This window comes from Pleurodeles waltl, chromosome 2_2 (assembly GCF_031143425.1).
Source record: "Pleurodeles waltl isolate 20211129_DDA chromosome 2_2, aPleWal1.hap1.20221129, whole genome shotgun sequence".
NCBI classification, from domain to species: Eukaryota; Metazoa; Chordata; class Amphibia; order Caudata; family Salamandridae; genus Pleurodeles; species Pleurodeles waltl.
In genome coordinates, this window is record NC_090439.1 from 584,599,082 (window position 1) to 584,623,929 (window position 24,848).

The 24,848-nt window shown below is 43.1% G+C and overlaps 1 protein-coding gene across 4 annotated transcripts in view; it reads right to left on the reverse strand.

Annotated features, from left to right (window-relative positions):
- The window catches only part of NOL4 (nucleolar protein 4), a 633,075-nt gene that overhangs the window by 199,427 nt on the left and 408,800 nt on the right, over positions 1-24,848 (reverse strand). For all 4 annotated transcript variants that reach the window (XM_069220100.1, XM_069220098.1, XM_069220102.1 and 1 more), the window contains exon 7: positions 12,237-12,520. In XM_069220100.1, the coding sequence (XP_069076201.1) occupies positions 12,237-12,520 (284 nt within the window). The remainder of the gene's footprint in view (positions 1-12,236; positions 12,521-24,848) is intronic.

Consider the following 24,848-nt stretch of genomic DNA (forward strand, 5'->3'; position numbering starts at 1 on the left):
TCACAGAGACAAGAGATCTAGTAACACAGACTGATTGTCCATTTGCACCATCACACATATTCCTTTGCAGTGAGCATGAGTGGTGAAGAGTGCAGCTGGAGTGGCTAGTCTGCGTGTGTGTGCAATTTGCTTCTTCACCTACACAACTTTGCATACAGTATGGAATGTCAATGTTATACTGCATCTGCAGGTGAAGGCTAAAAATTGCTGCACACATACACATAGCTGTAAGGACAGGAGTCCCAGAAAGACCGTTAGCTGTCCCATCGCTGCTATTTTTGCCTTTGTGCCTTAAATTCGCCTATATTTTTGCTTGTTGGTAACAGTGTACGGAGTCTTTGTTCCAAAGGGACCCCTCAAACTGGAAATTGTTGCATCCCAGGGTCACCCTATCGCAGGGCCCTGTGAGGGGAGATCTTGAGCTGGTTTAAACCCCCTTCCTTTGCCCACAGGTGAGAGCCACTTTTGATCCCTCTGGTTTGAGGATGCTTATTCATATTTTTGGCGTAAACCGTTGCACCTAGGAGAGTAGTCTACTGACTTCCTCTTGTCAATAAAATCAAAACGCCTGAAGCAGCTGAGTGCACCTTCACGTTTCCATTTGTTGTTCTTTTAGTAAATGCAATATTGCAAACATTGCATGCACCCTTCCGAACGTTACAACAAATGTGTAGGATAAAAGCTTTGTAAGCATTGCTAGAGTAGCTGTCATTATTAGAGTTAGTCATTTGTATTTTTCTATACAATGATGATTGCAAGACAAGGCCTCTATGAGGACGAGCCCATAACCTTCTGACAGGTGTACTGTGTCATCTACATACAGGAAGTGACCACTTCAGTGCATAAAAGGAAGATGACCAAACCAGCCTCCTACTGAGGAGCAAGCCTTATTGGACGGACATTGGAACTTGTGAGATGCACTGGGTTTGATTGGCAGTGGGCTGCCATCCAGAACCAGCCTACTAAACAGCTTTTGGAAATAATGCTAATAATGCTACATCGATGCTACTGCTGTTGGTGATTCCGGAGTGTGGAGCTGAGTCCAGTGTGGAGCTGAGTCTGAGCACTCCCTCTTGGCTCTAAGAAGCCCGAAGGCCCAGCTAATGCTCTCCTGGCCTAGCCTTTTGATGACCTTGTGGAAGCCCACGGCCAGCCTCAGGACTCCATCAGTGAGGACGCAGTGCCCTGAAGCCCTCCTTACCTCTCTCTAAGACCAGAGGATAAACCCATGTGCTGCAAACGCAGGTGAGATTTAATGGTGACTCTACCTGGTGAGTACTCTGCTCTCTGTACCGCTTTTGCTATTTTCTGTTGTTTACCCTGCAATGCGCTGCGACCCTAACCAGCTAGCTGGAGTGAGATACATCTTTGTGCTCTGAGAGGAGACTTTTAACTTTAAGGCTTGCACAATTTGCTTGTAGCTGAGACTGCACGTCTCCCTTGCCACTGAACATAGTATCCCATGTGTGAGGAGTAGGGGCCAGATGTACCAAAGGGTTTTTCCCATTCTGTGTCAATGGGAAAATGTGTTCGTATATATGGCCGTAGATGACTGATAGCCTATAGAGCCACAAGGTAGTGTGATATCCATGTTCAAGGTGACCACCTACTTATAATTTGGATCCAGGAGGTTAGTGGACCTCCCCAGTTAAACTCAACGCACACTTGAACTTTGTGATACTCCTTCCCAGTCATCTTTCATACTGTTGATTGATTTACATTTGTGCGTGCTTTGTTACCGTTCTGTTTTAGATGTTCATAATCATTAGAATCATGAACCATAAGTGTTACTAACTTGCTACAAAATGTTTAGGCAGGAAAGTAGTATCTTACTGGGTGGAAATGTTGCAGCTTTGACATCTCAAAAAATGTTTCTGTGAGTACGCTTGTCTGAGTCCTCGAAATTTATACAGATAGCAATACAGATAGTATACAGATAGGTCTGGAGTAATGCACACACCTATTAATTGAAAATGCTTTGCAAATCAAATGTGGATAGTCAGATGCATTATACATTTAAGGAAGGCATTAGACACGAATGCTCATTTAAAAAAATGGTGTTACTAGGAGATTAAGTGCCCCTGCCTCATCTTTATGTGCAGACATAACTTGCTCCCTCATTAACACCGAATTATAAATCCAAATCAATTCTGTTCTGTTGTTTTGGGCTCGCTAATCTTTCAAGTAGGACACAGAGCACAAAAGGCTGTAAAAGTTAACCTGTTTTTGGGGATGGAAATTTGGATGACGAAGTGTGAGGCTTTCAAATTACATCTCAATTGATGTCCATAAGTAATATTCGATTTTGCCATGGTGCTAACTTGCATTATGAACAAGCTGTTGTTGTGTATGTAGTGTAATTTGCATGCATTTGTGGTACATTACACAGCACTGTTTGATAAATCAGCCACAAAGTGGAAAAATGTAACGTCTATGGGAATCGAGGATGTTTTACTAAATAGTTTCTAAGCATTGCATTCAAATACATGGGTCGTGGTATAATGGGCAAGGATGGACATTACACTGGCAAATTCGAACTAGAATTGGCTCGAAATACGGCTGCACGCTTGCCCCCACCCTTTTTAAGTATTGGCTCACAGTTCTTCCCACCATTTTAATGGGAGAAAGTCATTACCACTAAAAAAGCTAGTCTGCAAGTCGTGTCTTATTGTGTAGTGAGGATCTGATATTATTTTATTCGATTTCTGTTGGACTCCACCATGAATTACACTATCTAACAGTATATAGAAAGAAACTTGTCTTCATAGCGAATCTTAATAAAACAATAATTGTTATTTGTTGTTGTTGACATAATTGAAATTCCACTTGGAAAATGAATGGAACAGTGATTGAGGTGGTGCATTGTTATGTGCATTGATGAGCTACCATAAACTAATGTCTAATTTGGGGGCCTCATATGGACACGGTTAAGGTGAAGACTGTAGCTGCATGGAGTGGATTTAAAAGCCTCAGTAATCGCTACTATGGTCTTTCAGCATTACCTCTCCTTTAAACTTTTAACACCAATGTAGCATCCATTGTGTTGCATGCTTCTTGCTTTAAAGAAAGGACCAATGATAAGCTAAATGGGACTGAAGAGACTGCCCTTGGGTGATTATTTAACATAAGGCAGGCCGCCTCCACCCCATAAGGCTTGAGTGTGGCTTTATTAATGTGTTGTATGGTCACAGAAATCTAGTCTTCCGTATCGTTTGCCTTTGGAAAGAGACCCCGGGTTTATTGTTGAATGTCCTTGGGATTGGTTTCCAAAGAGATAAAAATCAATCTGGGATTTTAAGTATACCAAAGAATTTGATAGCAAAACTAGAAAGATCATTCAAAGAAAATGTAAAGATTATTAGTTTTTTGACATTAAAATAAAAATACAATCTTTAAAAACATACTGTTTGTTAAGCACGAGGTGAAATCAGTTTGATCCCCAGAGTTATTTGATATAACCCTTAAACGTTCCTGCCTGTGCTGATTTATGAGATATACATTTAAGTGTCTCTTAAGTGTGGACTATATTAATAATTGGTGCCCGCAGGTTTTTTAATATAACTCTTGTAGGCTTTTTAACTCACGTTCAGAATCATTCATGCATTTACTATGTCTCCACCCTGAAGTAAATTATTTGCGGTAACACGCTTTAACAAATGATTTACTTGGGGGGCGTGGCTTAGCTTGCTACCGTGATGGCTCCAGCAGAATCAGCCTCAATCCCCTGCTGGAATGGCCCTACTATCCAATCACCTCAATCCACGCTATAATTTTGGTACCCATTGGGTGGACAACATATGCTGAATGCCAATTGCAGCTAAATGGTTATGCACTGCTGCTGCGAGCAGTGGGGTGCGGACGGCCCGGACTAAACCATGGAGGCCCCACGTTGACAGGGGATGCTGGTGAACCTGAGGTACCGAGACCGCCGGGCCTTGCTGAGTTTCCCGACACCTCCAACACAGGGGAAGTGATGCACTCACCACTTCCCATGCCTGACTGAGATTGCTGCTGACTGGTGTGACACATTTGGGCTGCTGTGATGCTCCAGGGGTTGTGTGGGCTACTGCGTCCATGCCCATCTGATTACTGCTGCTGCTGCCGGGGGCAGGCATCTGCCTGCCTGTCTGCCACTGTGCCTGGACCACCACTTTGGACTCTCCTCCTGGCTCTATAATAGGTCCCTTCCTGGAACCTACTGGGGACTAATGTACCACCCGGTAGTGGGCAAGATCTGTGTGGGGCTGCCCGGCAGAGTCCTGCGGCCTCACCTCATCTGCATGGTGCCGTACAACACCTGTGCAACTAGCTGAGAGAGTGGGGGAAGTGGGCCACCTGGCACATCAGAGGCCACCACATCGCATAGCCTCTGAAATGCAGTGACACTTAGTGGATATTGCCCTTGGTCCTACCGGCCACTGAAGAAGGAGCACCAAAAGTGAAGAAAGAGAAACCACCATTTGCTTTGAAGGGAGCACAAATTACCATTCCTGGTGTTCGCTGCCGCCCCCTAAGCCAACAGGCAAATGGCCATCTCCTCTGCATGACCCCCCCGGGCCTGCACTGCCTTCATTTTGTGATTGTTGCTATAAGGCCAATGAGGTGCATTCATATATCAGAACCCAATATTGGGCCCCCGGTGCCCTCTGACCCCTGGGCCCACCGGCCAGTGTCGGTGTTGGGACAACTGGGCTACGCCACAATGGTGCTGGTACGGTCTGCCACCTCAAACTGCCTGCCTTTGATTATGCACACCCACCCACTGGCTGCTCGCCTGCTGTTGACAGCGGCACATCACGTCCTGGTGTCCTTGTGGTGCCTGGCGCGTACGTGATTGTGGACGGTGGCCTGCTGAAGTTGCTTAGTCCCCTTACCCCCAAGATGGCGCCTCTCCTGGCCTCCATCCTCTACACATGGTATGAGGGGACCCTAAGCAGAGTAAGCTCAACTCTGATAAACAAAGGCAATCGAATGCTGCAGAGCCTGTGCCCATGAAGGTGTCAGGGGCTACCGGGGTCCAGAACTCAGACACTTGGCTGGTGGGGGTGCATGTTTGACACCCTAGCTGGGCGTCTCAACAAAATTGGCGAATGCCTTGAAAGACATAACACAAGGTTGGATGATGCAGAGGAGCGGATCTTAGGCTCAAAGATGGGTCCACGCAGACCACAAAACACCTGGAGAGGTTGGAACGATTGCTGAAATCTGTGTCAATTAAGAAACAGAACCAAGTGGCACAGGGCTGATGTAACAACCTATGCATCATGGGGTAGCGGAATCCACTAACACTGGGCACTTAGATTTATTTGTTGTAAGACTATTGTCCGATTTGCTAGGCAGGCAAAACTTTACATTCACTTCTGTTGTGGAACGTCCTTACCGCTCGCTGGGCCCATGCCCTGCCCCTGGGTGGCCCCCAAGGCTGATCATCGCAAGGCTGCTCAATATCCGGGACCATGATGAAGCTCGGAGGCTGGCCTGGAATAATGGGCCATAGCAATGACAAGGAATTACAATATATTTTTATTTCCTGACTTCACCATAGCAGTGCAGGAAGCCTGCAGAAATTCACGGATGTCAAATCTACTCTCGGAAAGCTTGGCTTTTACTATGGCACGTCTCAAGGCAGATGTAGATGGGATGGGGCACTTTTTTGATACACCAGCAGCCGCACAAGACTTTTGCAAGCAACATTAGCGGGATCGTGCACCCTCATAGCATTCTACTCCCAAAAGATCGAACCCCAAATCTACATTTGAATGCGAGTGCGGACCTTTTCCCCACAGGGTGATTGCTGCACCCCACCATCAGCTCCTGTTTTGTCTAACCTGGGGGATACAGTACACTATGGGGGTCATTACGACCCCGGCCGTTGCCGTTAATATGGCAGTTAGTACCGCCAACAGGGTGGCGGTACCTACTGTCATATTATGACATTAATGTACCACTCTGACCGCCATGGCGGTAACAGCCGCCAGGCTGGAGATATCCATCTTCAGCCCAGCGGCCGTCATTGTTCCACCTGCAGGATTATGACCCCGCCTACCGCCAGGTTTCCATGGCGTTCATAATGCCACGAAAACCATAGCGGTAGGCCGGATCAGTGACAGGGAATTCTTTTCCTGTCACTGACAGGGGTCTCTCCCCCAATTCCATTCCAGGTACCACACCCCCACCTCTCCAGACCCCCCTACATTCACGCCCCCTTCACACACACATATAGACACACACACACACGCATACACACACCCATTACAACATGCTTCCACGCATGCATACATCCATTCACACACACATCCGCACACACTTTCACACATACATGCAGACATGCATTCACATAACACAACATTAATGCACTCACACCTCCATACATGCACACACATATTCAACATGCAACACACACCCACATCCACGTACGCACAAACATTCACACACGCCCACACACACACAACACCCCCTCCCCTGTCGGAGACCCGACTTACCTGTAGTCAGGGGGTCCTCCGGCAGGAGACGGGATGGGGCACTACTACCGCCAGCAGCACCCGCCAGCAGAACACCGCCAGGCCGTATTATTTCTCATACATCGGCTGGCAGCGGCCTACTGGCATGGTGCTGCGGGTGGCAGCAGCGCCACCTTACCACCATCCACTGGCATGGCCACAGCTGGTTTTCCACCCTTCTTGTGGCGGGAATCCGGCTGTGGTCATACTACGGCAGATGGCTGGTAGCTGCAGCAACGGTCTTTTGGTGGCCATCGCAGCAGCGGTAGGTGGTTTTTAACACTGACGTCAAAATGAGGGCCTATGTCTTCAAATGTACACACTGTGGTCTGCCGTGATCCGTGCCACATACTACATACCAACTGGGTTACGGTCAATTTCACTGACTGGTTAAAACAGATCCGCCCAAGGACGGGGCCTTCACCTGTAGTGTTGCCACTCCCTAGTGGTCTACACTACTATGATAATTGCCCTAGTTTAGTGTGTTCCTATGAATATTGGGTTAGGGATTCACTGGGCTAGTTGTTGCCTGATGTGAGTGGTGGGAGGGGCAAAGGGGTATCTGTGGTTGTTTGAATTTACATCTGTTGGTCCACTGCTATTGTTGTTGACTGATCCCACCATATCCACACGCTACTTTATTGTTTTTCTCACATCTCTTATCGGCACCATCACAGTCATTTCAGCCGCACCCCACAAAGTTCACGTTCTTGTCATGGAACATCAGAGGTCTAAACAACCCATGCAGGTTTTGCAATACTTGTTGCACCACAGTGCGCAAATTACCTTCTTACAAGAGATACACCTACCCCCTGGGAAATCCTACAGGTTTGCATCTGCCTGGGGCCCATACCGTTATTATTCCTGGGGTGTCTGCATTTTAGCTCACAAGAAGCTCCCATTCCATCCCACTGCTTCTATTCTGAATGAGGACAGAAGATATGTCCTGGTGATGAGGACTCTAGCAGGCCACCTAGTACTGCTGGCCAATCTATGCCCTCAATGTTGATCCCCTGCATTTTTTCAGACACTACACTTTCAGATTAGGCGACTGGACTTTAACCAATTACCGTTGGGGAGACTTTATCTTGTTGATAGATGCCGCACTAGACACTACAGAGCTCTACCTGGCTGGTAAACCATGCTTGCTCCATATTTTATGCAACTTTTGAGATACATATGTACTTAAAGATGCTTGGCGATTGTGGGGTGCATTAACACTAGCATACACTCACTACTCTGCACCCCACAACACATGGTCCTGCATTGATAATTGGTACATCTCTGCAACTTTATGTCCCTTGCTGGGCGTGGAACAACACTTATCCCGCACACTTTCAGACCATGCCCCGATCTGCTTCACCATGCGTATCCCCTTTGGCGGTGGCCAGGAAAAGCAATGCTGCTTTCCCATTGTGTCACTGCAGGATCCACTCTTCCGTTCTGAATTGCATACAGTGGTGGTAGACTACTTCCAAATGAACGGGAGCTCAGTGACTACGCAGTCCACTTTGTGGGAGGCGTATAAGGCATATATTAGAGGCATCTACATCTCTAAACATTCTGGAGTATTGCGCAACATGCAAATGGGGTTGGCTCGCCTCGGGAAGGACTTAACTGAGCTGGACTCAGTGGATGGCCAACAACCCAGAGACCCATAGTCGCTCAAGTGGGGTGAGCTATTGGCAGAATACCGTGATCTGGCCAAGCAAGGGGTATTATTATTGGGAAGTTGTCTAGATTCCATAGATATGGTGAGGGTGAACACCCAGGGCGTATGTTGGCTAAACTTTTACACCTCCCCTGGGGCTTCTCCTATATTGCGGACCTGCACCTTGCTAGGGGGGTTGAAGGAGACCTGTAACTCAGGTGTCTGGGCGGCTTTACTCTAATACTATACACATCTCTACACCACTCATTTCTCCTGAGACACTGCGGCTCAGACAGTATATTGAGGAGATCTCTGCCCACCAACAGTTTCTAAGTGAACCCATCTCCAGCGAGGAGAATGAATTAGCCATAGGCTCCCTAGATGGCTCCAAGGCCTCTGGACTGGATGGCTTCAATGGGGAGTTCTATAAACACTTTAAACATCTCCTCGCACCACGTCTGCTTGCCGTGTATTCACAGTCCCTTGAGATGGGCAACCTTCCCCCTTCAATGGGAGAAGCCGTAATTACCCTGCTCCTTAAACCAGGTAAGGACCCACACCTTTGTGGCTCCTACAGACCATTATCGCTCCTAAATTTTGATAACAAGGTCTTGTCCAAAGTCCTTTCCAACCATCCTGCTCCCTTCATGGAAAACATAAAATCCCCCGTGCAGTCGGGGTTTGTTCTCCATCAGTCCACCTCTTTGAATCTATGCACTGTTGTCTCTGTAATCAACTGAATTTCCCTAGAAGTCCCACCTGCCTACCCTCTTAGATGCAGAGAAGGCTTTTGACTCCCTGGAATGGTAATTTCTACACACCACCTTGCATAAACTGGGCATCGGCCCTGGCTTCTCCGCGCTGGTCAAACATCTGTACACTGACCTCTTGACTCACATTAGAGCCAACGGATCGTTGACCCCCTCCTTCTCTATTACGCAGGAACAAGGCAGGGCTGCCCCCTGTCCCAGCTGCTTTTTATAATTACCATAGACACCTTTGGTCTGGCACCTACAGGAAAGCCACTTGCATTGTAGCTTGCAGTTTAAACCTGGTCCCCTACTTGTTACCTTATGTACCAATAGGTGGAAGATGAGGGGGGAACAAGATCGATTCCTGGGATCTCTGCAAGTGATCTGTATAATCGGGAACCTAAAGCTGCCCACAGGAATTAACTCAGTTGGATAGGTTTGAAGGGAAAACCTAAATGATGTTTTTGGTGAATCCCGTTAAAGATGTTAAGTTAGGAATGAGGGTTCAGCAGCCAGACTCATCCTCAACCAACCTTTCACAGAGGAATCACATCATACCACACCCCCGGGAACTCCAATAGCTCCTGACATCCAAATGTGCTCAATTCAAACTCCTCACGCACACACTCAAAGCACTACAAACTCAGGCCCCACCTACCTGAACAGTTCCTTCTCCCTCTACCAGTCACCCAAACATCTCCTCTCTGACATCCAAATGCACACACAGAACCAGATCAGGAGGATGGGTGTTTTCTTACATTGCTCCTAAATGATGGAATGGCCTCCCACTTTATATTAAAGCTTCCTTCTCTCTTCTTAAATCCCACATAAAGCTGAAGACCTGGCTTTTCGAATAACTAACCTACCAAAGGCGACCCTAGGCACTCGTACCTGATGAGCACCTTGTTGGTGACCGTTTGCTTTACATTACACATAACATAACACAGAAGTCTAGTAACACCAGGAGGTGGAGTTGTCACTTGTCTTGTGATTAGGAGGACATCATCTATAATTCATATGGTAACTGCATTTGTGCTGCAACATGACCTGAAGTTGGATTGATACTTGCAGAGGAGACGGTTGGTATTGATGTGATCTTTAAGTTATGTATAAAGTGAATTTCCATGATCTTGCTGATGAAGGGTAAATAATAGATAGTCCAGTTGTTGGCAAGGTGGTCTGGTTCTAGCATGTGTTTACTCAGGTTTGGGAGGGTCAGGCCTGTGGGTGCTGAATGTTTCTTCTTGCACATGTATGTTTTAGTTTTAGTGTAGTTTTCACTTTTTTTTAAGAAATGTGTTGAAATTATGTAGAAGTGTGTTGAGTAAGAAGTGGTGGTGGCAGGGTTGGAGAACAGCTAAAACTTTAAGTTGTCTGTGGAGAAGTATTTGAAGGATCCAATAGTAGTTATTCTCTTTTTGTTTACCTTGACACATAGGTGGGATGCTGAGCAGGACAATGTGAATAGCAAGGTGGTCTGTCCAGTCTAGGAGAATAGGAGGCCTGCAATGAAAGGATGGTTATTATTGTCAGGAAGATGAGGGTCAAGATGTGCCCTTTGGAGAATGTTAATTGGGTGACATGCTGTATCATGTTCAGCATGTCAATGAGGCTGAAGAGGGTGTATGGATTTTTTTGTATGTATGAGTCGTTTGGGAGGTTGAAGTCACCATGAATGGTGTTGTGGGAGGTTTGGATGGATGAGGTAGTGGGGAGGTCTGATAATTTGGCTATAAAGTCCTTGTTTTGTTCAGGATACCTGAGGTCGTCTCACTTGTTGTTAGAATGATCTGCATGCTGAATGCTATAGACTTTGGGAAGAATGACATCTATGTTGTGTGAGAATGTGGGGGTGAGCCACGTGTCTGTGATAAGGTTGTGAACGGTGATGAGATCTGCAATGTCTAGAACATGGAATATTATAAAGTGTGCACTGATGAGCAAAAGATGGAGAGTGTCTTTGTTAGTGTGATGGTTAGTGAATTGTCTATGAGGTTGTGTCTATGTTTTGTGAAGATGCTATGTTCATGTTTATGTGGTCAAGGCCTCGGAATGATCACAATGACAGAGGGTGTGGTGTGCTGGGTGAGGCACATCCTGAACTCTTATCTCATAGGTTGCCATGGTGCAGGTATTTCTCACTCTAAAACGTTGCCTTTGCTGGGGATTCGCATGTGGTAGGACAACCTTAGAAGTGGAGTGGAGCAGAGAAAAGGGAAGAGGTGATCTTACTTCCTGGAAAGATGGATACTAGGAATGTCAGTGATGTTGCTTCTTGTGATGAAGGAAACTGGGGAATGAAGTCCAAACTGATTCTTCTTTTAACAATGCATTTATTTTAGTGAGAAATTACAGTACATGCATTTAAGTCACTCCATGTAGTGGGAGATGCTAGGAAATGATGGCATGTTTCTTCCTCTGGAGAGGGAAGCTGGAATGAAGTCCGTTCCTTTGACTTTTTCAAAAAATAGTTTTGGTGGAAATACGCTATGTCATTTCCTGTAAAGATGGATGCTGGGAATGCAGTGATATCTCTTCCTGGGGAGATGGAGCAAGGGGAATCTAGGCAGTGGACTTTTATTCTGTTTGTGTAATGGATAACATAATTAAAACAGAAGTGACAGTGTGGCACCTTCTTGCTCTACACTGATTTAAAAAAATACCCCTTTCAGAATAATTTTAAGAACAGCTGGATTTTGAATATATGCTGCCAACCTAACAGCTGGGAACTCAGGGGGTCATTTCTTGCAGAGTCGGCGTTTTGTTATCTCCTCGCTCTCAAACTGAAATTGGCAATTTATATTAGGATTGAACCCAGTTTATGAGCTTAATGGAAACCTTATGGTTATTTTATTTGGAATTATAATGCACATGTTTACCTAATTAATGAAGGCACGTAAGTAGCTACATTTCTTTCCAACAGAAAGTGCACATCTCAAATACATAATGTTTTGTGAAAAGAAGCGTACCTACATGGCAAGCTTTCTTTTTTATAAGTGAAGGCATGGTGGAGCTGAAAGGTGACAGGCTGGGAAATCCATGACGGCTTCCAGTAGGTGACACTTCCAATGTAATCACCTGGACCCCAGAATTTGTAATGAACATTCTGGAAAAGTTTAAGAGCGGAGTAGAATTTCTAAAATGGACAAAGATCCCCCTTAGGCATATCTTATGAATTTCCATTGGACAATAATAAATAAAAATATTCCAAAATGCTGCGATTTGATTCTATGGAGCCAGGTACACAATGCAGATGCTGTGGCTATGTACATGTATATTGACACCTCTATCTGCCTAGCCTGTTTCTCCTTCACAGAGAGTGAGTCTTCTTACCTTATTTCCGTTTTCCTGCGTTTCTCTCTCCGTCTTGATGTCGGGCATCAGTAGGCTATTGTGTGTGCTCTTCCCGTTAAGGCTCTGTTCTTCTATTCTGCATTCAGAGTTTGGCTGAGAAGAGGCAGGAATGTCACTCAAGTTCAGAGGCTGTTCATCTGACTCCGACTTTGCCTGACCGTTAGTTGTGGGCTCAGTGGTCTCTTCCTGTGTTTCCATTGCAGTAGTGGAGTTGGGTTGTCCAGTAGACTCATGTCCATTAACAGTCTCTGGAGCTGAATCATCTGTTAGGAAACATCAACATATTGCTTGTCAAATAACAGGTAGCCATAGCACCTTGCTATTGATCAAACATATAACAAAATCGATTTCTGTGTTTCAAAGTTTTCCAGTTTACTACAGATGAAACAGAACCCGAACCGTCCAGGACTTGTCCTCTTGCTAATGTATGAGTGGGTCACCAAGCCATGGCTTCTCTCCAAAACTTATCCTTCCCCCCTAATGGATTGCCACTATGTGGATGTGGAAATGGTGTACTTTGTCACAACAAGAAGAGACCAATGCACCAATAACACTGCCTCCATCCCCTGGCATCTCTCCAGTGCATACTTGTTTTCCCCTGCCAGCAGATCTCCTCCCCATGTGATATCTTCATGCACCTCCATCAAAGATTACTGCATGACTGCCAAAAATAGTTGTAGTCACCACAATGGTACGAAAGACTGTGCCAGCTGCTTATGAGTAGTAGGACACATTCACCACAGCTCTCCATTTTGTTTATCACCCCTTCCACCCGCAGACACCCAGCCCTTTGGCCAGATATGACATTGTCATGTGAAAGGGTACACTGCACCTTGAAGGGGTGGGCAATGCTTGGTTGTTGACTTTTTGTTTCAGTTTTAGACTTTCTGCATGTCATGAGTAAATGCTGAGCCACATGTAACAAGTGTCACATGCGGCTCAGCAGGCTTGTCAAGCAGGATTTGACAATGTGATGTCAAAAAGGATGCTGACAGCCCTATCCTGAATAATTTTACAGTGCTGTTTTTTGTAGGGGAAAGATAGTCACTCTACAATAGAAAGAGAATGTGATTGTAACTCCACTTGATTAAATTATCTTACTTTATTACCTATTACAATATATGTTATATGCAGTCTGTTTTAGAGAAGAAAGACTCTATTGTTTCTTGAGTTGTTTGTATGATATATATATATATATACATATATATATATATATATATATATGCATATATATATTAAAAGGGATGCTTTTGCTCTACAGGCCTTAAAGCAGTTGAATGTATTTAAGGGTGACATAAAGTCCAGATAAACGTGCAGTAACAGCTTTATTCCAAGTTTCATTATTTTCCCACTGGTATAACCTCCAATCCTACCTGGCTTTTTTCATGACACTTCCAAGAATACAGGAATAACATTGTATTGTAAAACTCTATGTTTGAAAAGTACTTCAGGAGGACAGTTCCACAACGTAAGGGTAAAAATAAATACTACATGACCTTCAATGGACCTCTGAATAACATTTCCACAAAAGGGGATTCAATGACATGAAAGAAGAAATAATAAACATAACATCATTGTTGACCAAAAATGACCGAAACAAAACACAAGAGTAGTAAATGACTGTTAGAAATATGAATCTTAGTAAAGAGTTCATCCGTCAATGTAAAAGGACACTTCAACAATTTTGTCAAGCAAACTCCTCATCTAAAGGCGATGGACACAATTAAGAGACAAGATGCTTCAGGTGTCGGGTAGGCCTTCACAACAGTCTGTACTTAAGTCAGAAAAGCAGAATTAGCCAGGTAACAGAAAAGAGAGGAGGAATGGCCAAATCCTGTCTGTGCATGCAGTGCAAAGGTAGCAGATAAAGGGTTCCCCTAAGAATAAATATTCCACTATCATTTTAACAGGTGACATCCTAATATCTTTGATGGATGGTCCCCTAATTAGTCTAGACTCAGTTTTGACAGAATAAGTCTACTACTTATATTTAATGGTATTATTTTCAGTTTAAATATTATTTGCTTTGTAAGATGAACATTTTGCGATTGAAACGAAAATGCTGTGATGTACAGAACTGCGCTTTCCTCGCAAAGGCTGAAATAGGCATCAATTAGGCCTTGCCTCCAACTTTTAGAATTAACAATGTTTTCACTTCTCAGTGACACCATATGCAGTAAAATCTGCACTGATGCTTTGTGTAGACATGCTGTCCCTGAAGAGCCTATGAGGAAGTCACTTAATTCAATTGTGGCACTCCAAGGTCTCTTCTTGCCCTATGTCTTCAGGTTTATTCATTCACATGGCTGCTGTAGTTTATGTAACTAATGACACCGGTGCTGCACTGTATTTACTATACAGAGCTCAATGGCACATGATTTCACAGAAGAGTCAGAAATTCTGACACATCTGTGGTGGTAAACTGATGCATTGCTGGACTAACATTAAAAAAATTCGCTACTCAAGCAATGTGAGGAAGGCTCCCATAGACAAAAGCTCTGCGTCAGTTTAATGCCTGCTCCGAGCAGGCATTGGAATTTTGACGCAGTGAAGTCGCAGAATGATGCAGTGAAATGTTGTAAATTTCACTGTGTCAGTTTTGCGTGGCTTTTTGCCCGGGAACGCCTACCTTGCAGACATTATACCTGGCGCAGGTATGATGTGACACAAGGCTTTACAAACTGATGTATTGGGCCCAATGCGTAAGTTTGTAAATCTGGAGCAGTGTAAAGCACTGCTTAGCGCCACTGGTGCATAAAAAAAATGATGGAACGGTGGCGCAAAGGCCTTGTAAATGAGGCCCAGTGTCTTTATGAAAGGAGAACACAACTATTCTCCTATATTTTGCAAATCAAAGGTATCGCTCTGTCTTTATCCAGCATTCAAATATGTATTTTCAATATTTAGACTTTGATGTTGAACATTGCTTTTTTGTTGTTGTTTTTCTACTTAAACCATGCAAGATGGATTGAGTGTGTAAGGGATGTAGGTTTATGCATTCTCTAATTATTTTAGTGTTATTTACTTTTGCTATGTACTGATAATTACGTACATAATTGTTAAGACGCCAAATGCACTTTTCTCAGATTATTTGTACACTTCAGGCAACACTGTACAAATGAGCTAAGCTACATAGATTGCAGTTTGTCACTGACAATCGAAGCAACTGGCAAGTGCAAAGCAACAGTTTATATTGATTCTCAGGATATCAATACTATGGGCCTGATTCTAACTTTGGAGGACGGTGTTAAACCGTCCCAAAAGTGGCGGATATACCACCTACCGTATTACGAGTCCATTATATCCTATGGAACTCGTAATACGGTAGGTGGTATATCCGCCACTATTGGGACGGTTTAACACCGTCCTCCAAAGTTAGAATCAGGCCCTATGTCCTCAAACACAGGTGCTACAAATGTACACAAATATTGAGGGTAACCCTGTATCCCTGTGGGCACCCGGGAATATGACATGCTAAAATATAACAGTAAAGTTATTCAGCGACCCTTTTTATAATTGTCAAATCAATACACAGAGAGTTAGGGCATGATTTTGAACTCAGCGGACAGATTCTGCCGTCGCAATGGTGACAGATATCCTGTCCGCCGAAATCTAAATCCCATAAGTAACCCTTCCCCTGAGTTCTAAAGCAGGCCCTATGTCTAGAACACCTTTTATTTAGACTGAAGAGAAAAGAAAAGGAAATGGAAGAAGAACGCACCATAGAAAATAGTCCATTAGCAAATATTTGAAACTGTAGTTGGCAAACTAAATGGTATTTCACATTGCATGGTAATTACATGGTCTCGCGAAATGCAACTATAGTAAAATGTAATAAACAGACCATTCAAAAAATTACACAGTTGATACATATTACTCAAAAAGTACTTCATAAGTGGCAGTAATTGATAGACAAATCACAATGAAAATATACTTTTGGTAAGACCTACTCACTGCTCATGCTGGTCAACTTATGTTTCTAGCTATTTAAATACAATTATAGGGTCTTCATCAGGACAAATATGACTTAAATGCTTTGCACTTCTGTTGTATATCTACTATTCATAGTTTTCTATAGACATTTTGTCAGGATAGACATCATTTTGCAAAATGTTTCAAGAAATGATAGATATTTGAACAGGAAGAAAATTGTAAACTTGAAGATAGTAAAGAGGAAGGAAAGCAAGAAATAAATGACTAGAGTGAGGACTGGGGAAAGAGGGAGGGATTATGAAGGAAAGTGAAAATCAAGAACAAGGAGTGAAGGTGGTACTCCAATGTACAATTGCATGTGGTTTTGGGGCAGAGATTGTTAAAGAATGTTAAGGAACATTAATGAAGTAGTCAGGTCTTGGTGGTAATTGCAGACCTACACCTACTTTGGGACAATACATTACAACCAGTTTGCTATGAGTATTTGGAGCATAATTGCATTAAGAGCCTCCTTCAGCTCAAGTGCTACGGGGATAGTTTTCACAGATGGGTCCTGAATTACATCAATTAGATAATGAGAGCAAAGTCTGAGTTGCCTGTGATGCAACTAAGAACCCCAAGGCGAAAAACAAGCCATAACTCACAGTTATCCATCTATAATGTTATGTTCTGTATGAACCCCACAATTAACTGTGCCTGCTTATAACTGTTATTTTGTAAAAGGAACAACGGTTCCTTAAGTGAAACTATAAGAGTCAGTGTAACATAGAAACACAATGGGGTCTACGCTAAATTTACAAATGTATAATTTTTCCACATTTTTTTTAAATTTAATACAACATAGTGGGGAAACAAAAAACACAGAACAAATAACTATCATAACGTAGGCAACAGAGTGAAAGTACTCAGGCATTATATATGTGATAGACATTACAATTCAAAAGATAAGCTCACAGTACTGCAGGACCCAGTCTCACATTAACCTAATTATAAAAATACAAAATACCAAGCCAAGGTACTCGAGTTGACATCTTTTATATCCCTTTGTCCAAAGCTGGGATCATCTTCAGGGCATAGAATTATGCCTGAGCGAGGGGGTTACTGAATATATAAACCAAGGCCTGTGGGAATGCAACAAATGATAATATAGGAATCAAGCAAAAAGAGCCATATGCAAATTTACGGGCTCAAAATAGCCTTCCTGAAGTCGAGACAATAACAATCGTAAATGCAGGGGTGACAAAACAGACTCCAAGGTGCCAACATATGTTCTCTCATCCTGAAAGAGGCGATGTGATGCTTAATAGCCTGGAGGTGTGGGCAGAGTATTCTGCACGAACGCAATGGCAATAATTGCATCACTCTAAGTGGCAAGCAGTTGGTCGAGCACTGGGGAGCCCGCTGACATCGGTGATGCATACCACCATGAGTAAAAGAGTGGAAAATGTTCTGTACACGAGCACCAAACTGCTAAGCATAGGCAAAGGAGTAACGTAGGAGTCAGACATAATATGGCCTCTCCTCCCCATCCCAAATTTTAAAGAAATAACTTGTCCTTAAACAAACCCCAGTACCTTCCTTGCCCTCTTTAGACCTCCTGATGTTGTGATTTCTTCTTTCAGTCCAAGCAGACAAGCTGTGCTGCATCTAAAGGCTCTCGGAAAGCCCTGTCAACATAGCCTGAAAGGCCTCTATGACATAGCAACTGTGGGTAACACGTTTTGTTGTCAACTGTTGCTAAGTCATAGCAGTGAATTACCAGATTTAGGTTCTGGTGTAAACAATGGAGACTTCCTGTGGACGTCTTACATAGCACATACAATCATAGATGGGAAACAATGAATAATTGGGGTGTTTCTCACCCGGGGATCTGAGTGACAGCGAATAGACAACAAGAGCAAATGTCTCTGTGATGTCATGCAGAATGCAGAGGCGAAACATCCATCATTCATTTTTACCTATAAATAACTTTATGTAATGTATGGCCTCCAACATCAGCTGACTCTGCTTTCAGCTGCTGGGGGGTGGGGGGGGGGGGTGAATGAGTAAAGGGGCTTTTCCTCCCTGTTCCAAATGTTAAGAGCACTCTAAACTGTGCACTGTTCCCTCTATGAGCAGAGAGCCAGTGCTGCTCCGACAGGTTCTCAGAGGGGCAGGTCAGAGCAGCCTGGAATTAATTTATGACATGTGATTGGGGCTGAATAAATTGTTTAACCCGCTATTGCTACATCATATCTTTGAATAACCAGATTTAGAACATGAGAGGCATGTATTAGAGAAAGAATCACCAGTGGTGATTAGGCAGTTCTGAAAGGTTTGGCTACACTGTTTGCTGTGTGCTACCGCGGGGCAAGGCCTAGGAAGAAGAACATATTTTAGAAAGCCCTGAAACTGTTGGCACTGTTTCTGTTAGTCTGACACGCTAGACGTAAAACCGTAAGGGCTTGTAAGATTCAAACAGCATTATAAATGGCAATCAATAAAATATGCCTTCACCCAAAGGAGCTTAAAATCAGTAATTTAGAAACCATGAAGGTTTTTTAAAAATATTAAAGTGCAATACAAATGGCAAAAAATATAGCGACATCAATTGAAATGCATAATATTTTGTCATAAGCATAAGGCTCAGAAATCATTTAAAATGGATGCTGCATGGCAAAATCTGAAAAATAGTCTAAGGCCACATTATACAGCAAATCAATATAAAATTGGGCAGTTTCCCTAGGGCACAGGAAAGAGACCAAAAGATCATCTGCCTCTACCCCCTCCCCGACCAAAACACATCCTTTCGTAACAATATTCACCATAAAAAGTAATGGAAATTGTATAATCAGCATAGGGTGAGCAAATGTATCACCACATCGGCATATCATTATACAGCATTATAATATGTCATCTAATAGCGCCATCCTAACCCTATCCCCCTAAATCAACATTAATGGATCTCCTCTAACCTAACGTCTTGGGACGTGTGAACACGTAAATAGGCTTAGTCAGGGTCTCGAAACACCTTCAATATTGTATCTTTCATGTCAGGCACAATGGACTGGGCACAGTATAACACAATGATGTCATATGACACAATAATGCGTGGCTACTGGAGGCTGATTGCATGGTTTTGTAAACAGGATGTTAATGTACAACCAGGTGACTCTGAACACCTTCTGGTATAACAGCTTGTATATAATGGATGTGTTATTAAATTAAGGTTACTCAGGTAAGGCCTGTTTACTGATGGGTCTTTCTTGTTTTTAATTTCAAGTAAATAGATGCATGTTCTTTATTTTTCCTGAAGAGACCAGAAGTAAAGAGGCCAAAATACGTCAACAGTCTTGTATCAGGAGCCCCTATTGAATGTATGAGACTGATATATAGAGGTGAAGACCATCATTTCTTCCACAATGATAGATAACAACAGTTGACTGCGACGATTAATGCTTAGATAATGGACTACCTGATCAGACGGACCTAGATTTTTGGATATATTTGTGGATAATGGCCATTAAGCAAAATAGAGATGTATGGATAATGTACTGATAATAAGACCAATGTATCGAAGAATGTATATGTTTTTTGCAAATTTGTATTCCAAAAATAAATGGAACTACAGTGATCTTTGATGAATATCCCACAGAGTTCTATATAAGCAACTGACGAATAAAAAAAAGAAATATAATTAACTAGCACAATAATAATTTATGCATTATTGGCTTGAAAGACGTTAGATAATTGATCCCTCGAGAGTCGTTTTGTTTTTGTATATGGTTGATATATTGCCCAAGACTCAAGAGGGTTACAACTGGGAAAGCCCTATGTCTGGATAAGAGCAACCAAGTATACATCAGCCTTCCCAAAAAGCAACTATCGGTGATGTCAAACTGAATAGTAAATGTAGGACTAAGGGTGGGTGATAAACTCCACTCTACCAGCAGAGTTCACGGAGATTTGGCTATTCAGTGTAATGCATGTAAGGCAGAGGTCTAGACAAATTCTGCAGACTGCCACGTGACGGAGTTTTTTTCTCGAGAATGATTTGCCAACAGTAAATTGGCGAGAACTGGCACCCCCTAGCATGATTTTTGTGCACTAGGAGGGCACCTGGCAATATTTTCTCAATGTGGGCGGTTGCAACCATTCCCATTGGAAAAGCTGCCCCTCAAGTAGAAAATCTACTCAAGCTACAGTAAAACCAACTGAAGAAGCAACGCTCTCTGGTGCACCACGCGCTGCTATCTGCGCTGATTTCTCTGTGGGAACAAGCTCCTGGCACTAAAAATCAGCATGACGTACCGATTTCTGCCCGCTCACGGAACTCCGTAGAATCTTGCAGAGTTTTTATGTCTTGTATTTTATGTATGTGAAACTCTGCAAGTTCCGGCCACCCTATTTAGGAGTAGATTTCAAACAAATCAGACCATAGAACATTGACTTTGTTATAGTAAAAAAAAAAAGAATCATCTCAGGATGTTGTACATGCGGCACAAAGCATGTGGCGCCCAGGGACACAGATACCTGAGCAAGATGGTCTGCCAACACCGAGCTAACTCGTAGTCATAATTGAAGCAACAACTTTCATTAAAAAAACATGAATGCAGGAAGGAAAACATCCTATTGCATGTGGCCCATAAGTACAGAACAAGCTTAGCCCTCAGCAGCAAACCACGCAATTTCACAAACTATTTGAATACGCTTGTGACATACCTTAGGGTCATTTAAATGGGGTGTTAAAGAACCACTGAATGCATTATTGAATTCAATTTTAACCCCAAGTTATAAGGAACCATACTTTTATCTCTGTCCCCATGGTGCCTACAGGTTCAAGCTGTAGGTGCCGATGAAGGCAAAAAGACGCTGCAACTTTCCATGGGATTTATGAATGTTCTGTGTAGCGAAGATGAGGCTTTGCAGTTTGGAACAAGATGCTACCACTTGTGCAAAACCAAAAGTAAAGAAGTGATGAACTTAGGTCAGAGGAAAAGTCCACAGTTGTTAACAAAGTGTAGCCATAAACATTCTTATGACAACTTTTGGATCTGGTGTACTAGTTTTTGGGCTGCCACCCAAAAGTCTGGTTTACCTTATCAGCTTTGATATCTTTGATGGTGCAGCATTTCCATTCATGCTTTCATCTTTCAAAATTCTAGACCCCAGGATCCTTAGACTTACTGTTCTGAGGCTTTGGAGGCAGGCTTCCTTGTTTCCTTTGCCCCCCTGCATTGGTCACATGCATCTCTTATGCCCATGAGGTAGAGCTGCATATTCTGCAAGGCTTCCTATTGTGTTTTTTTTGCCTTTCTGAGACCGCATTTACCTTCTCCTGAGTGCCACATTTGTTCTTTATGTATCTGTCTCTCACCAGACAATCAAGATACACTTAATGCTTCAAAGCCACGCCATTACTTCACACATGCTGAGAATATTTTGCACTGCAAATGAACATGGAAGCATAGACCACAGCATTCTGAAGCATGAAGAGCAACAGTACTTCAGGTGGCCTGTGCCTCAGAACAAAGATGCTAATACTATACAAGGCTCATGAATCAAAAGCTTTTTATGGTGGGCATTTCCTGCAGCACAATAAATCCAAATGGACTTCTCATCTGTATTACTGGAGCCTCAGCTACAGATCCTGCATCAAAGAGAAACTGTTGCATAGATTTATAACTGGAAACTTTTCCTTATAGTTAAACTTCTGAATCCTTCTGGTTCCCTCATTTCCTTCATATACCTATCTCACTTTCGTGGGAGGAATGGGCTTGTTCCACTCTCTGTCTTTTGAGATCGATTGTGGGATGTTATACACCTTGTTCGCTCTATCTTCCATGTTGGCTTTCCACCCTGCTAGTTGTTTTACTGTTTTTCCTTTGGTTTGGTGAATCTTGAGCTCCTTTTGTGGTAAAGTAAAAGGTTTGGCAAATCACTGCTTCAATTCTCTCCTTCTTATGGTAGCACGGCCCAGTGGTGAAACCATTTGGATCCTCTAAGCTACTGCAGCTTGAAACAGCCACAAAGACATTTACTTTCTCAATCCAGAAATGTGTGTCAGGGTCATCTTTTGTACAGACTGTCGTTTGTCGCACCATCTTTTCATACCTGCACTGCCTCTTTGTGCTTCTGGTTAATGGATACACCTCCTTAGTGTAGGAGTGCAATCAATGCACTCTTCTTCTGCTCAAGCTCCATGTGTGGCGAGAACTAGATGGTTGAGCTTTTTGTATCATTTTGTGAGACAGGATCCAGTGGTGCTTCACTGGTGCTCCTGATCACACCAGACACGGTCCTCTAGGTGGTGTGTTTGTGTTTTACAGTGTTATATGCAGTGGTGGCTACTTAATCCTGCTAACATGTGAGTACCCTTTATAACCAATGCCCATCCATGGAAATGGGCTCTCACCTAAACTTCAAGTGACCAATGGACTACTGCCTACATGAAACATTTCTACTATTTGTCCCAGTAAATAGTCTGCTTTACAGCTCAGCTGTCTGGACCCTAATTTCCAGGCAAGCTTTGCATCCAACAAATTGTCTTCCCTGAATGATCACCTGGCCCTAAAAGAGCATGACACTAGAGTGGGTGTAGTTGATATAGTTCCATCTTATCTTGGCCTTATCAACTAGGCCAGACTTCACTGCATGCCCATATGCAACGTGAATGTGACAGATGCATTTTAATGTCATTCATTTGCCATCGCCCACTCTTCATTTTTTACAGCATATTATCATTGCCTCGCAGTCTCCTCTGAGATGCTGTATACCTTGAAGTGAGGTACAGGACATTTTGAATGCTCTCCTCTTAATCCTGAACTCCATTGTCTATTGACGTCACCAATTTGTATGCTTTTCAGTTGATTGTAATCTACTAATAACTGTTGGTAGTCTACCTGAATCCTATTACTTTAATAGACCAACACTTGTTTCTTCTCTTGGTTTTGGCAACAACTGTCTTTTTCCTTTAGTTTTACTTTGAATGTCTCTCTTTGTATTTTGAATAATGCAGCTCTACTCTATTCACTTCCAGAATGTTGCGTTGTTCCTTGTGGTAGTGCCTGTGACTTTAATGTACATTGCCATGACCAACATCCCCCTGACTGTGTGCTCCCAGTACCACGTGGTCCGTATATCAATACCATCATCTAAATGGCAATTTTAGTACTCAAACAAGTTTCCTTGTTTTCACCCAGAAACATAAAACAGGATCCAGATTAGGACTACTAAAACAAGCGCTCTAACCCACTTCTTTCTTCTGCATGGTCAGGAGTCAGGATGACCCTCTTCTGGTAAAGACGCTCGATGCAGAACACTTCCAACTTGTTACACACTGTCCTTCTAGGGTCTTTTCTTATAGTCTTAGAAAAACCGACCAGGAGATGATATTAACATTAACCCTCTCTTTTGCCATTTGGCAGTCTAACCCATCTATTACAAATGCTCAGAGGCTTACCTCAACATCTACCTTAACCCCCCTCCTGATCCTTAAGATGAATGCAGACTGAGCTGCCATACTGTGGCAGCACGAGAGGCCATAGATGAAATCTCACTGAGAAAGTTAAAGGAATCATTAATTATTGGGGGAACATGGTCCAGGATTACTGATTTCTCTGACAATTACTGCCTTAGAACCCGCCGTAGCGGGCTCTACCGGCTATTAAAGGCCCGCTCCCACGTTAAATGCCCGAGCCCAAGGCGAGGGCATTTAACAAGGGAAAGGGCCTTTAATAGCCGGTAGAGCCCGCTATGGCGGGTTCTAAGGCTATTAGAACATTCTGCCACTCAGGGCAGAATGTTCTATTTAAAAAAACAAATTGCTCACGGAGCCCGAGGGGATTAAAATCCCCTCGGGCTCCGTGAGGCTTTGTTCACAGCTGCTGCTGTGAACAAAGCGAACATTGAAATGTTGGCGCTGCGGGCTTTTACCGGCCAGTAAAAGCCGCAGCACTCCATTGTTTTCAATGGAGCTGCCAACTTCCAATGTTCTAATAGACCTTAAAGGTTAACAACACAATGGTCTGGACTTTCTTCACCCATGGGGGTCAAATAATTTAATCAATAGAAAAAGAGGTTGATAGGCATTCTTCCACAATCTATTTGCTTCACAGCCTTACGGAACACTTTTTGCAAGTCAAACTAGATTCAAGTTGATGCTTTGGTCTCACACATCTAGCCATGCAGGCGTTTGCATACAAAAGTTAAATCAAAGGAAGACTCAGCTCACTGAGAAAACATTTTGACAAACAAAGTATAACAGCTCACCATTAATGAAACTTAAAGATACATATGTAAACATTTTTGATGGCAGAACGACTTAGTGCTTGATTTAGATATTGACTGACAGGTTACTCCGTCACAACAGTCATGGATATCCTGTCTGCCGAAATCAAAATCCCATTGAATAAAATGGGATTTAGATTTAGGTGGACAGTTTATCTGTCACCGTTGTGACTAGTAACCTATTTGCCAATATCTAAATCAGGCCCTTAGTTATCATCTTAGAGAATTCTTAGAACTAAATCCCAAATGGCTAGGTAGAAGAAAAACACAAAGGTTTTAGTCTTACAAGTTTCTATGAGTGTTACATGGGAAAGTCACAAGCATGCTTAGTAGCAATTGTGGGAACAGATTTACTAAAATTAGTGCAAAGCAATGTTGAATGTAAATCAC